This window comes from Entelurus aequoreus, linkage group LG10 (genome assembly GCF_033978785.1).
Source record: "Entelurus aequoreus isolate RoL-2023_Sb linkage group LG10, RoL_Eaeq_v1.1, whole genome shotgun sequence".
Taxonomy (NCBI): Eukaryota; Metazoa; Chordata; class Actinopteri; order Syngnathiformes; family Syngnathidae; genus Entelurus; species Entelurus aequoreus.
The window spans coordinates 68,652,586-68,666,282 of NC_084740.1; the positions used below are offsets into that span (position 1 = coordinate 68,652,586).

General features: G+C 39.0%; 1 protein-coding gene across 1 annotated transcript in view; it reads right to left on the minus strand.

The window, feature by feature from the left end:
* Positions 1-8,551: 8,551 nt before the first annotated feature.
* The window catches only part of zgc:136493 (uncharacterized protein LOC692276 homolog), a 12,517-nt gene continuing 7,371 nt past the window's right edge, over positions 8,552-13,697 (minus strand). The window contains exons 5-6 of the mRNA XM_062059707.1: positions 8,923-9,019; positions 8,552-8,844 (exon numbers count right to left, since the gene is read on the minus strand). Of these exons, the coding sequence (XP_061915691.1) occupies positions 8,688-8,844; positions 8,923-9,019 (254 nt within the window). The 3' untranslated portion in view covers positions 8,552-8,687. The remainder of the gene's footprint in view (positions 8,845-8,922; positions 9,020-13,697) is intronic.

A 13,697-nucleotide genomic window follows, 5' to 3' on the forward strand; every position in this document is an offset into this window, starting at 1 on the left:
TCTAAAATTAGCACGCACTAACGAGCAAAGGAAACCGTTTTGCATGTTTAAGTGCCTATAGGCGCACGGACGTGCGTGTGCGGCTGCAAAACTCTTGTGGAATAATAACGCATTTAATGATCAATATAGAGATACATGTGCAATTAACAGTATATTGTCTTCAACGTTAACAAGAAGGAAGGAGACATCAGGTTTTTTTAGTCGTTCGGGCGCGTGCACAGTCGCGCCCGGCTCCTTCTGCACAAATGGAAGCAACACATGTATGTTAACTTAAAGGCCTACTGAAAGCCACTACTACCGACCACACAGTCTGATATTTTATATAACAATGAGGAAATCTTAACATTGCCAATACGGCCGGGTTAACTTACAAAGTGCAATTTTAAATTTCCAGCGAAACTTCCGGTTGAAAACGTCTATGTATGATGACGTATCGTTGAAACGGAAGTATTCGGACACATTGTATCCAATAAAAATAGCTCAGGTTTTCATCGCAAAATTCCACAGTATTGTGGACATCTGTGTTGGTGAATCTTTTGCAATTTGTTTAATGAACAATGAAGACTGCAAAGAAGAAAGCTGTAGGTGGGATCGGTGTATTAGCGGCTGGCTGCAGCAACACAACCAGGAGGACTTTGACTTGGATAGCAGACGCGCTATCCGACGCTAGCCGCCGACCGCACGGATGATCGGGTGAAGTCCTTCGTCGCTCCGTCGATCGCTGGAACGCAGGTGAGCACCGGTGTTGATGAGCAGATGAGGGCTGGCTGGCGTAGGTGGATAGCTAATGTTTTTAGCATAGCTCTGTGAGGTCCCGTTGCTAAGTTAGCTTCACTGGCGTCGTTAGCAACAGCATTGTTAAGCTTCGCCAGGCTGGAAAGCAATAACCGTGTAGTTACAGGTCCATGGTTTAATAGTATTGTTGATATTCTGTCCATCCTTTCAGTCAGGGGTTTATTTCTTTTGTTTCTATCTGCAGTTAAGCCCGATGCTATCACGTTAGCTCCGTAGCTAAAGTGCTTCGCCGATGTATTGTCGTGGAGATAAAAGTCACTGTGAATGTCCATTTCGCGTTCTCGACTCTCATTTTCAAGAGGATATAGTATCCGAGGTGGTTTAAAATACAAATCTGTGATCCACAATAGAAAAAGGAGAGAGTGTGGAATCCAATGAGCCAGCTTGTACCTAAGTTACGGTCAGAGCGAAAAAAGATGCGTCCTGCACTGCACTCTAGTCCTTCACTCTCACGTTCCTCATCCACAAATCTTTCATCCTGGCTCAAATTAATGGGGTAATCGCCGCTTTCTCTGTCCGAATCGCTCTCGCTGCTGGTGTAAACAATGGGGAAATGTGAGGAGCCTTTCAACCTGCGACGTCACACTACTTCCGGTGCAGGCAAGGCTTTTTTTATCAGCGACCAAAAGTTGCGAACTTTATCGTGGATGTTCTCTACTAAATCCTTTCAGCAAAAATATGACAATATCGCGAAATGATCAAGTATGACACATAGAATGGATCTGCTATCCCCGTTTAAATTTTTAAAAATGTATTTCAGTAGGCCTTTAATGATCTGTCATTGAATAAGGATTAAAACCGTGAGCTAATGTTGCACCTTTCTTATGACACAAAGCACAAAGTATTGCTTGTCAAAGTTGTTCCATCAAGTGGAGGTTCCACAGCGATCGTATCCAAAACAGCTGACTGTCATTAGCGCCGGCAGGAATGTCGCAAAGCCTATTTTCAGATCAGATAGGTCTTTATTGTCATTGCACAAGTACAACGAAACGTTGTTTTCAGCACAAACCCGTTCAAGATTAGACAAACAAACAGTGTACAGGGTTACAGAACAGGAACGCTGATGGGTCGCCACAAGGCGCCCCGTAAAAGATGGGAAAAAGGTCAAACGCCGGGGGAAAAAGATGAGTAAAAAAATACAATCTAGACTGGGCTCATAAGGGGGCCTAGTCTGGAGTGGGAAAAATCCTCCATGCAATGCACACATAAACACGTTACATTTAATCACGACAAAGTCGCAACAGACGGGCGGGGAGTTGGGGCCCTGGAAGGCGACCGCTGCTATGAAGCCCTGCCATCCGACCATCACCCCGAGGGGAAACAAGCGGTGGTGAAAGCGTGGAGTGGGGGAGGGGGTGTGCGTGCGCTTGCGCGTGTGCCCAATTGTCTTGGGTGTGATGATGTAACGTTTTTTTTTTTATAAACTGAGGCCGATCTGCAAAAGTTCGACTGCAGGTGTTGTTGAGGAGGGAGGGAGGTCAAAAGCGTCCATCATTGAGGTGTCCTCGGGGGTGTTTTCAGAACAGCCTGGTCCTGTTTTCACAGCGTCAAGGCCATTCGAGGGAGTCAAATCATTTTCCACGAGCAGACAAAACAATGACTTGTCTGTTCTATTCGTCCATGCTGGGTGCTCTCAAATTCAATTCTATTTTCTTTTTCAGCAAGCTTCTCCATGATGTGATCCATCTTGCGATTCAGTTCAGAAATCGCCACAGTCTGTGTTCCCACAGACCTGCCCAAACCTTCCATTGCGACAAACAGCCTTTGGGCTCCTTGAGTGGCTGCCATCGTCTTACGAATTTGACGATACACCAGAGCAATGCCCAGCCCAATCAGCAGGTGCCCCGCGATCACGGTTCCAAATAGGTAGATGTCTTCCACGTCCTCGATGGAAAGGACTGAGAGGCACATGATTCTCCATTTATCCCAGGAATCTCTCACGTACCCCGCAGCAATGGTTCCATCAGGGCAGCCAGGCTCCCCCGAACCTCTTTTCCTCGTCGAAAAGATTTTGTCAATTGCGTCGAGAGTCCAGCTGATCATTTCCCATGTCTGATGTTTAGATTTGAGGACAGCGCAAAGAAAGAGGCTTCAAAAAAAGTTCAGACAAGACAAAAACAAAGAGAGCAAGCTTTGATGCGTCTTTTTTGTCAACGTTGAGTGAAGGTAACCGCATATTTGCGTTCATATTATAGTGTTTTTAAAGGCAGCAAGACAGTGTTGTTGAGCGTTGCAAATGACAGCGCACAGCCATGACATCATCAAAGGAGCACAAGTCTCCGTTTGTGCCGGGTACACACATACGCCGAGTGGAGGGTTTTGGATCTTTACACCTTGGCCAGCGTTTGCAAAACTCTTTGTAATATGCGTTTGGGTGTGGACGCAGAGATAAGTATGCGTTTATTAAGTATCTGTGTTCTAATATTTTAAACCAGGAACGTCACTATTCAGCGTACAAATGTAATAATATTAATTCACAGCAATATATTATGGGTTCACGGCAGCCATCGTTGTACTCCTCTGCAATCTGGGTATGACTTTTAAACGGCACCATGACTCAAAGTAGCCTTGTATATAGTTGTCTGTAAATACTAGCATTTTAGGCCAGCGGCATGTTGAACCACCTTTTGAGGGTTAGGATTTCTGTAAGAGTGAGGGCTAACCGTTAACCCATACGGGGCCGCCCACGTCATACCATTTCGGTAGTAGAAGAATGACCTCAAATTTTCCATTTAACCGCAACAAGCAAGCTGTAGTTGCTTATTTAATAATTGGAGACAGAAGTGAACACATGCAGGATAAACATAACCAACCAGAAAAGGTTAGTCTGCATAATAACATCTACAACTGAAATATGGATGGTGCCGATGAGTCACTACAAGTTGATCTAAACCTCCACATATCAATACAATCAGTCGTATTCCTGCCCATGTTTTAATATGGGTGTTGTGGACAGATCTTTAAATCTTATGAAATGTACTAATACAGATATGGTTTTTGACTAGTACTTCGAACCAGGGACCTCACTATTCAGCATACGGTTTTGACTTTTGTTTTTATTCGCAGCAGTGCATTATGGGTTCACAGTGGCGATTTGGACGCCTCTGCAATCTGTGTATGACTTTTAAACAGCATTATGATTCAAAGTAGCCATGTATACATATACAGTCGCGATCAAAAGTTTACATACACTTGTAAAGAACAAAATGTCTTGAGTTTCAAATAACTACTACAACTCTTATTTTTTTGTGACAGAGTGATTGGAGCACATACTTGTTGGTCACAAAAAACATTCATGAAGTTTGGTTCTTTTTTGAATTTATTATGGGTCTACTGAAAATGTGACCAAATCTGCTGGGTCAAAAGTATACATACAGCAATGTTAATATTTGGTTACATGTCCCTTGGCAAGTTTCACTGCAATAAGGCACTTTTGGTAGCCATCCACAAGCTTCTGGCAAGCCTCTGGTTGAATTTGTTGACCACTCCTCTTGACAAAATTGGTGCAGTTCAGCTAAATGTGTTGGTGTTCTGACATGGACTTGTTTCTTCAGCATTGTCCACACGTTTAAGTCAGGACTTTGGGAAGGCCATTCTGAAACCTTAATTCTAGCCTGATTTTTGTTTCATCTGACATCACATGGACAAAGATAAGACCTTCAGGAGGAAAGTTCTGTGGTCAGATGAACAAAAATTTAACTGTTTGGCAACAATACCCAGCAATATGTTTGGAGGAGAAAAGATGAGGCCTTTAATCCCAGGAGCACCATTCCTACCATCAAGCATGGTGGTGGTAGTATTATGCTCTGGGCCTGTTTTGCTGCCAATGGAGCTGGTGCTTTACAGAGAGTAGATGGGTTAGTGAAAAAGGAGGATTACCTCCAAATTCTTCAGGACAACCTAAAATCATCAGCCCGGAGGTTGGGTCTTGGGCGCAGTTGGGTGTTCCAACAGGACAATGACCCCAAACACCCGTCAAAAGTGGTAAAAGAATGGCTAAATCAGGCTAGAATTAAGGTTTCAGAATGGCCTTCCCAAAGTCCTGACTTAAACGTGTAGACAATCCTGAAGAAACAAGTCCATGTCAGAAAAGCAACACATTTAGCTGAACTGCACTAATTTTGTCAAGAGGAGTGGTCAAAAATTCAACCAGAAGCTTGTGGATGGCTACCAAAAGCATCTTATTGCAGTGAAACTTGCCAAGGGACATGTAAGCAAATATTAACATTGCTGTATGTATACTTTTGACCCAGCAGATTTGCTCACATTTTCAGTAGACCCATAATAAATTCATAAAAGAACCAAACTTCATGAATGTTTTTTGTGACCAACAAGTATGTGCTCCAATCACTCTATCACAAAAAAATAAGAGTTGAAGAAATTATACAAATGTATGTAAACTTTTGACCACGACTATATATGTGTTATGACCACCGAAATCAATGCGTCCAGGGAAAAAGTACCGGTGATGTTTAAAATGACCAAGGTATGTTAAATGTTGTCCATATTTCATACATCTGAATTTGTGAAGCCCAATTATTCAAGGTTTGTGTTGGTAAAAACTTTAGTGTGGAGCCATCAGATTGGATTTTCAAAAACTTCAAATTTCTTTCGCATTTCATCATCGCCCATCTGTCTTGTACCTTTTTGTTTTAACCCCTATTTTGTAGCCTAAAAATGGCTGACGGAAAGCAAAATGACCGATTTCCTGTTTATTGTCAGAAATGGGTTCTTCTAACTTTTACGTGCGTCTTCCCATGGTAGACATTTCAATCGATTTTCGTGACGATACGTGAATCTGGTAGCAGGGGCTAATTTTTTCTCATTTTTAAGGGGGGGAATACCAAAATTTTGCATTAAAACCCCCCAAAATTGTCACATTTTCTGGTGCGCCTGTAAAAATCGGTGCGTTTTCGTGCATGTTAAAGGCCTCATAAATGCAATCGAAGTGGGAGGATGATAATAAACAAAGCAATTGCAATACGGCCATCACAGCTTTTTGCTGCTCCAGCCCTAATAACAGTAAAACACACACAAAAAAGACTATCCAGTGCGCGATCTCACGTCCCTTGCATAAAAGTAAGTCATAAACACTAAGTTATCCATTCTGAGCGAGGCAATCAGGCAAATCATTTAACGACTGTTTCACAAACTCCACTTGTTTTGTTTCATTTGAATTCATCATTGTTCAAATGAAAGACGGGTCTTAAGTTGAACTACAACAGTCTGGTGACACATACCGTGTTGGGATTGAATATTGATATCGGTTAATTATGATCATAAAACAAGTATCGGGTGATATCGACTTGCATATAAAATGTGTGATTTAACGTCCGATAGCTGAAGCTGTCCTGCGGAGTGTTTACTTGTGCAAAGTAGGGCTGCAACAACTAATCGATTAAAATCGATTATAAAAATAGTTGCCGATTAATTTAGTCATCGATTCGTTGGATCTATGCTATGTGCATGTGCAGAGGCTTTTTTTTTTATTTTTTTTAAACCTTTATTTATAAACTGCAACATTTACAAACAGATGAGAAACAATAATCAAAATAAGTATGGTGCCAGTATGCTGTTTTTTTTCTCAATAAAATACTGGAAAGGATAGAAATGTAGTTTGTCTCTTTTATCCGATTATCAATCGATTAATCGGAGTAATAATCGACAGATTAATCGATTATCAAATTAATCGTTAGCTGCGGCCCTAGTGCAAAGCTGGACAGCCACCTAACATCGAAATGTCCACCAATTGGTATACCAGGAGCAAGCAGCTACACAACCGCTAAGCACACAATAGCACACAAGCTAGACATACATAATAATAATTGAACAATGTTGCCGTCTAAAACAGCACATTTGTCAATATAAACAAGTATCAAGTAGTTATAGTTGCATATTACTTACGCATACAAAGTAGCAAGGGCGGAAGCGATTTAGAAAGTGTCCAGTAAGAAATGTGTCCGCATGGTTCAACGTCATGCGTGATGATTTTAATTTAATGAATTATTGTGATAGCTAAGTGTCGCCAAAAAAAAAAAGATACATTCACTTAAGAAGCATAAAATGTTAGTGTTTTGGTACCTATCATTGTTTTCGTTTTAAATAAATGCACTTTTTCTTATACATTCCACACTACAAAATAATAAAAGTATGTATTATAATTCCTGCTGTTATCGTATCAGATAAAATGTCTGTGCACGTGCCTGCTGTTGTTTACTCTTTTCCACACGTCACATGTGCGACCGTAAGATTGACTATACACACTTAATCTTAGGACCCAAAAGGGACCTGCTTATAAAAGTGTCATAAGTCACCAAAAAAATTACATGTATATTTTCTGTACTTTCAACATTTGAAATCATTCATTAACTTTATATCTATGTTTTGATATAGATATAGAGTGTTTTTTTAATAATATTTTGTGACCGGCTGTGTCAGTATATATACAGTCGCGATTAAAAGCTTACAAACACTTGTAAAGAACATAACGTCATGGTTATCTTGAGTTTCCAATAATTTCTACATCTCTTCAACTCCCTAAATCTGCTGGGTCAAAAGTATACATACAGCAATGTTAATATTTGGTTACATGTCCCTTGGCAAGTTTCACTGCAATAAGGCGCTTTCGGTAGCCATCCACAAGCTTCTGGTTAAGTTTTTGACCACTCCTCTTGACAAAATTGGTGCAGTTCAGCTAAATGTGTTGGTTTTCCAACATGGACTTGTTTCTTCAGCATTGTCCACACGTTTAAGTCAGGACTTTGGGAAGGCCATTCTAAAACCTTAATTCTAGCCTGATTTAGCCATTCTTTTACTACTTTTGACATGTGTTTGGGGTCATTGTCCTATATATATATGTATATATATATATATATATATATATATATATATATATATATATATATATATATATATATATATATATATATATATGTATATGTATATGTATATATATATATATATGTATATGTATATATATATATATATATATATGTATATGTATGTATATGTATGTATATGTATATGTATATGTATATGTATATATATATATATATATATATATATATATATATATATATATATACATATATATATATATATATATATATATATATATATATATATACACATATATATATACACATATATATACATACATAAGTCCTGAGTTCAATCCCGGGCTCAGGATCTTTTTGTGTGGAGTATTTTTTATGTAAATTTTGATTTCTATTTACTGATTTCTATTTTCTGTTTTAATTAGTTTTACCCTTTAAAATCTTTTTTAATCATATTTATTTTCATAATGTTTTTAGATTTGTTTTATATTTATTTTTTGTGTTTAGTCATTGGTGGAACTAAGGATATTTGAATATTGTTTTTATTACTGTTGTGCAGCACTTTGGAAACATTCTTGTTGTTTAAATGTGCTATATAAATAAAGCGGATTGGATTGGATTGATATGTGTATATGAATGTATGTATACACACACATACATACAGTATATACATACAGTTTGTTCTGCTCCAGTTTCAAATAAATGTAATTTTCTGTCAATTATTTAGTGGTTCAGGCTTTAAAGGGTTCACGTGGCCTAAACAGGTGACGAAAGCTTTTTTGAATTGAGTTCAAGCTTACAAACTGGCAATGCTAGTTTTTAATCTCTAGATAGCAGCGTTCTTTGAGATGAAAGAACCACAATTGCCGCTGCTTTAGGACAAATGTATGAAATATTAGAAATATTATCTCTCTGTCTGATAAACGCTGCGGTGAGATTGCTCTGATGTTGCTCATATTAGTTTTGTGTCAGGGGATTGTTGCGATTGCACGCAATATCCGAGGGGACGGTAATTTGCACTTTTATTTTGTAATATGAGAGTGCGGCACGCTTGAGTCACTTGATGGCGACTTCATTGGGAAGGGGAAGGCCTTTTACTGCAGCCACAGCGTTTTGCAGCATGCAGCCGACAATCCTCTTTGCGGTGGCCACCGTGCTGATGCCAATGTGGGGCGTGATGAGCACGTTAGGAAGCCCCAGCAGAGGATGGTCCCTGCAGGGGATGGAAGAAAAAAAATCATAAAGCCGTCCTTCCTTTTCTGTGGCTTTATTGAGGTGAGCTGGGCTTGACCTCGGTAACGGTTCTGGATGAGTCACATCTACGGCGGCGGCACGAATGCTTCCCTTCTGGAGCGCTCGGACTAAAGCGTCCTGGTCCACGACTTGACCTGAGAAGAGTCCAAGTTCAAGGGGAACTGCGCTTTTTATTGGAATTGTGCCTATCGTTCACAGTCATTATGAGAGACAAGAAGACAAAAGTTTTTGCATTCTGACATGTAAAAATCGGCTCGTTCTAGGTAGCGAGTTATACAGCTAATGGCAGCAATCTATTCTAACTTTAAAGGCCTACTGAAAGCCACTACTACCGACCACGCAGTCTGATAGTTTATATATCAATGATGAAATCTTAACAATCAATCAATCAATCAATGTTTATTTATATAGCCCTAAATCACAAGTGTCTCAAAGGGCTGTACAAGCCACAACGACATCCTCGGTACAGAGCCATTGCAACACATGCCAATACGGCCGGGTTAACTTATAAAGTGCAATTTTAAATTTCCCGCCACACTTCCGGTTGAAAACGTCTATGTATGATGACGTATGCGCGTGACGCCAATGGTTGAAACGGAAGTATTCGGACACATTGAATCCAATACAAAAAAGCTCTGTTTTCATCCCAAAATTCCACAGTATTCTGGACATCTGTGTTGGTGAATCTTTTGCAATTTGTTTAATGAACAATGAAGACTGCAAAGAAGAAAGCTGTAGGTGGGATCGGTGTATTAGCGGCTGGCTACAGCAACACAACCAGGAGCACTTTGAGGATAGCAAACGCGCTAGCCGAACGACCTCACCTTGACTTCCTCCGTCTCCGGGCCGCCAACCGCATCGGTGATCGGGTTAAGTCCTTCGTCGTACCGTCGATCGCTGGAACGCAGGTGAGCACGGGTCGTGATGAGCAGATGAGAGCTGGCGTAGGTGCAGAGCTAATGTTTTTAGCATAGCTCTGTCGAGGTTCCGTAGCTAAGTTAGCTTCAATGGCGTTGTTAGCAACAGCATTGTTAAGCTTCGCCAAGCTGGAAAGCATTAACCGTTTATTTACATGTCCAGAGTTTGGTAGTATTGATCTTCTGTCTATCCTTCCAGTCAGGGACTTATTTGTTTTGTTTCTATATGCAGTAAAGCCCGATGCTATCACGTTAGCTCAGTAGCTAAAGAGCTTCACCGATGTATTGTCGTGGAGATAAAAGTCACTGTGAATGTCCATTTCGCGTTCTCGACTCTCATTTTCAAGAGGATATAGTATCCGAGGTGGTTTAAAATACAAATCTGTACAAAAAGGAGAGAGTGTGGAATCCAATGAACCCTTGTACCTAAGTTACGGTCAGAGCGAAAAAAGATACTTTCTGCACTGCACGCTAGTCCTTCACTTTCCCGTTCCTCATCCACGAATCTTTCATCCTCGCTCAAATTAATCGGGTAATCGTCGCTTTCTCCGTCCGAATCGCTCTCGCTGCTGGTGTAAACAATAGGAAAATATGAGCAGTCCTTCCTCCGGTGTCGTCACGCTACTTCCGGTAGGGGCAAGGCTTTTTTTTTTATCAGAGACCAAAAGTTGCGAACTTTATCGTCGTTGTTCTATACTAAATCCTTTCAGCAAAAATATGGCAATATCGCGAAATGATCAAGTACGACACATAGAATGGATCTGCTATCTCCGTTTAAATAAATAAAAAAAATTTCAGTAGGCCTTTAAATCACTTTAACAATGCATTCAAAAACCGTCAACAATACTTCATTTAAGTTCTGTAACCTGTATAATAACCAAGCTGTAGCAACATTGTTGTTACGGCTCAGACTCCTGCCACCGCCGCTCATCCATCTGTGCGCTCCAGTGAGAGCACCGCGGGCCACGCCCACGGGTGTTCCCTGTCCGCTGCGGGCGCGCCTCCGCACGGCTGCAGGAGATCTGCAATCAGCGCACCTGCCTGGGGTGAACGAGCTGCCTTCATAAGCCCGCACAACCTGCCATGCCGGGCCGGAATATAATCATCTGTTGGCGTACAGTAAGCGATCATCTGATGCTGGATGCAACCTTGCTCTCTGTCTGTTTTCCCCACCGTGTTTCATTGTCGTGTCGTGTCGATCCTACTGCAGACCTCCGTTCCCGTGTTTGACGTTGCTGTGTGTCTCGTCATTCCTCGTCGTCGTTTCCCTGCTTCCCGGACTGCCTCTTCGATCTCGACCTCCCGCTTGGACACGATCCTTTCGACGCCACTTGCTCGCCCTGGATCATCTGCCTGCCCCTTGGACTTCCGTGTTCCTTCGCTCTCGACAACATTTGGTAACCCACACCTCAGCTAATCACACACATAGCCACACACACTTTTGGATCTAGTTCACACTCCATTTCCTTAGTTTATATTCTATTGTTTTATTATTATATATATATGGTGAATATATATAATAAATCTATAGAGCTACATCGCCCCCTGGTGTCTGTTGCCGTCACCTCCCCAGTAACCATAACAATTGTTATTGTAAGAGCGAACACTGAGGAACTCTTTCTAGCGTACCAACACATCGACGTGCTACGGTATTAGCCATAAAAGCTAGCTACGGAAAGAGATACGCTAGCTTCTACATTAGCACGAAACATGTTTGAGTTTGTAATGCACAACACAATGTGATAGGACACCAATCTGTACTGAGTGAAAAACATGAACAATCATATTACAGTATCTGTAAAGTATTATTTCATGTTTTGTTTCTACACAGCTAGCCAGACAGCGTATGTACTGTAGTTGTAATAACATGCATGACGTGCTGCGTGTATCGTGATCAATATTAAAGTGACTCACTTGATGGACAGTTGTGCATTTGGTCCAGCTGGCCGGTAACATTTTTTCCGGGTGATTTGGGTAAGCACTCCATTTATGTCGAAATAGCATGGCTTCAAATTTGCAGCTTCGAGTCATTTTCACCTCTGTCTGCTCCAACGTCTCGCTCTTCGTCCATGCTCGCTTCTAGAAGCAGTAATTCATCCTCAGTATATTCAGCTTCAAAAGTATAAGGTTGTGAATCCTCATTTGTCCAAAAATAGTCGTCTTCATTGTCCGTTACCAAGTCTGCTATGATTATAACACACACGCCTTTGTTTCCAGAAGTAGGAAAACAAGTTGTTGCCAGAAGTCGGACGTGTGTTGCTATGTAAACGGAAAGCAATGCGCAGAGGAATTAGTTCTAGAAATTATTAAAATGATCAAAATAGGGTAAATATTGTACATATTACATTTTGTTATAAAGGTGTCTGTTACTACATTATTGCACTGTGTATATAAAACATATTACATATTGTTAGAAGGGGCCTGTTACTACATTATGTATATACTTGCAGTGTGTATATTGTACATATTACATATTGTTATGAAGGTGTCTGTTACTACATTATATATATACTTGCAGTGTGTATATTGTACATATTACATATTGTTATGAAGGTGTCTGTTACTACATTATATATATACTTGCAGTGTGTATATTGTACATATTACATATTGTTATGAAGCTGTCTGTTACTACACTATATATATACTTGCAGTGTGTATATTGTACATATTACATATTGTTATGAAGGTGTCTGTTACTACATTATATATTTATATATATACTTTATATACTTGCAGTGTGTATATTGTACATATTACATATTGTTATCAAGGTGCCTGTTACTACATTATATATATACTTGCAGTGTGTATATAAAACATATTACATATTGTTATCAAGGTGCCTGTTACTACATTATCTATATATATATATATACTTGCAGTGTGTATATTGTACATATTACATATTGTTATGAAGGTGTCTGTTACTACATTATATGTATACTTGTAGTGTGTGTATTGTACATATTACAAATTGTTCTGAAGGTGTCTGTTACTACATGATATATATATATATATATGTATATATATATATATATATATATATATATATATATATATATATATATATATATACTTGCGGTGTGTATATTGTACTTATTACATATTGTTATGAGGGTGTATGTTAATACATTATACTGTATATATACTTGCAGTTTGTATATTACATATTGTTATGAAGGTGTCTGTTACTACATTATATATATACTTGCAGTGTGTATATCGTACATATTGTTATGAAGGTGTCTGTTACTACATTATATATATATATATACTTGCAGTGTGTATACTGTACATAGTACATATTGTTATGAAGGTGTTTGTTACTACATTATATATATACTTGCAGTCTGTATATTACATATTGTTATGAAGGTGTCTGGTACTACATTATATATATACTTGCAGTGTATATATTGTACATATTACATATTTTTATGAAGGTGTCTGTTACTACATTATGTATATACTTGCAGTGTGTATATTGTACATATTACATATTGTTATGAAGGTGTCTGTTTCTACATTTTATATAGACTTGCAGTGTGTATATTGTACATATTACATATTGTTATGAAGGTGTCTGTTTCTACATTTTATATAGACTTGCAGTGTGTATATTGTACATATTACATATTGTTATGAAGGTGTCTGTTTCTAAATTTTATATAGACTTGCAGTGTGTATATTGTACATATTACATATTGTTATGAAGGTGTCTATTACTACATTGTATATATATATATATATATATATATATATATATATATATATATATATATATATATATATATATATATATACTTGCAGTGTGTATATTGTACATATTACATATTGTTATGAAGATGTCTGTTTCTACATTTTATATAGACTTGCAGTGTGTATATTGTAC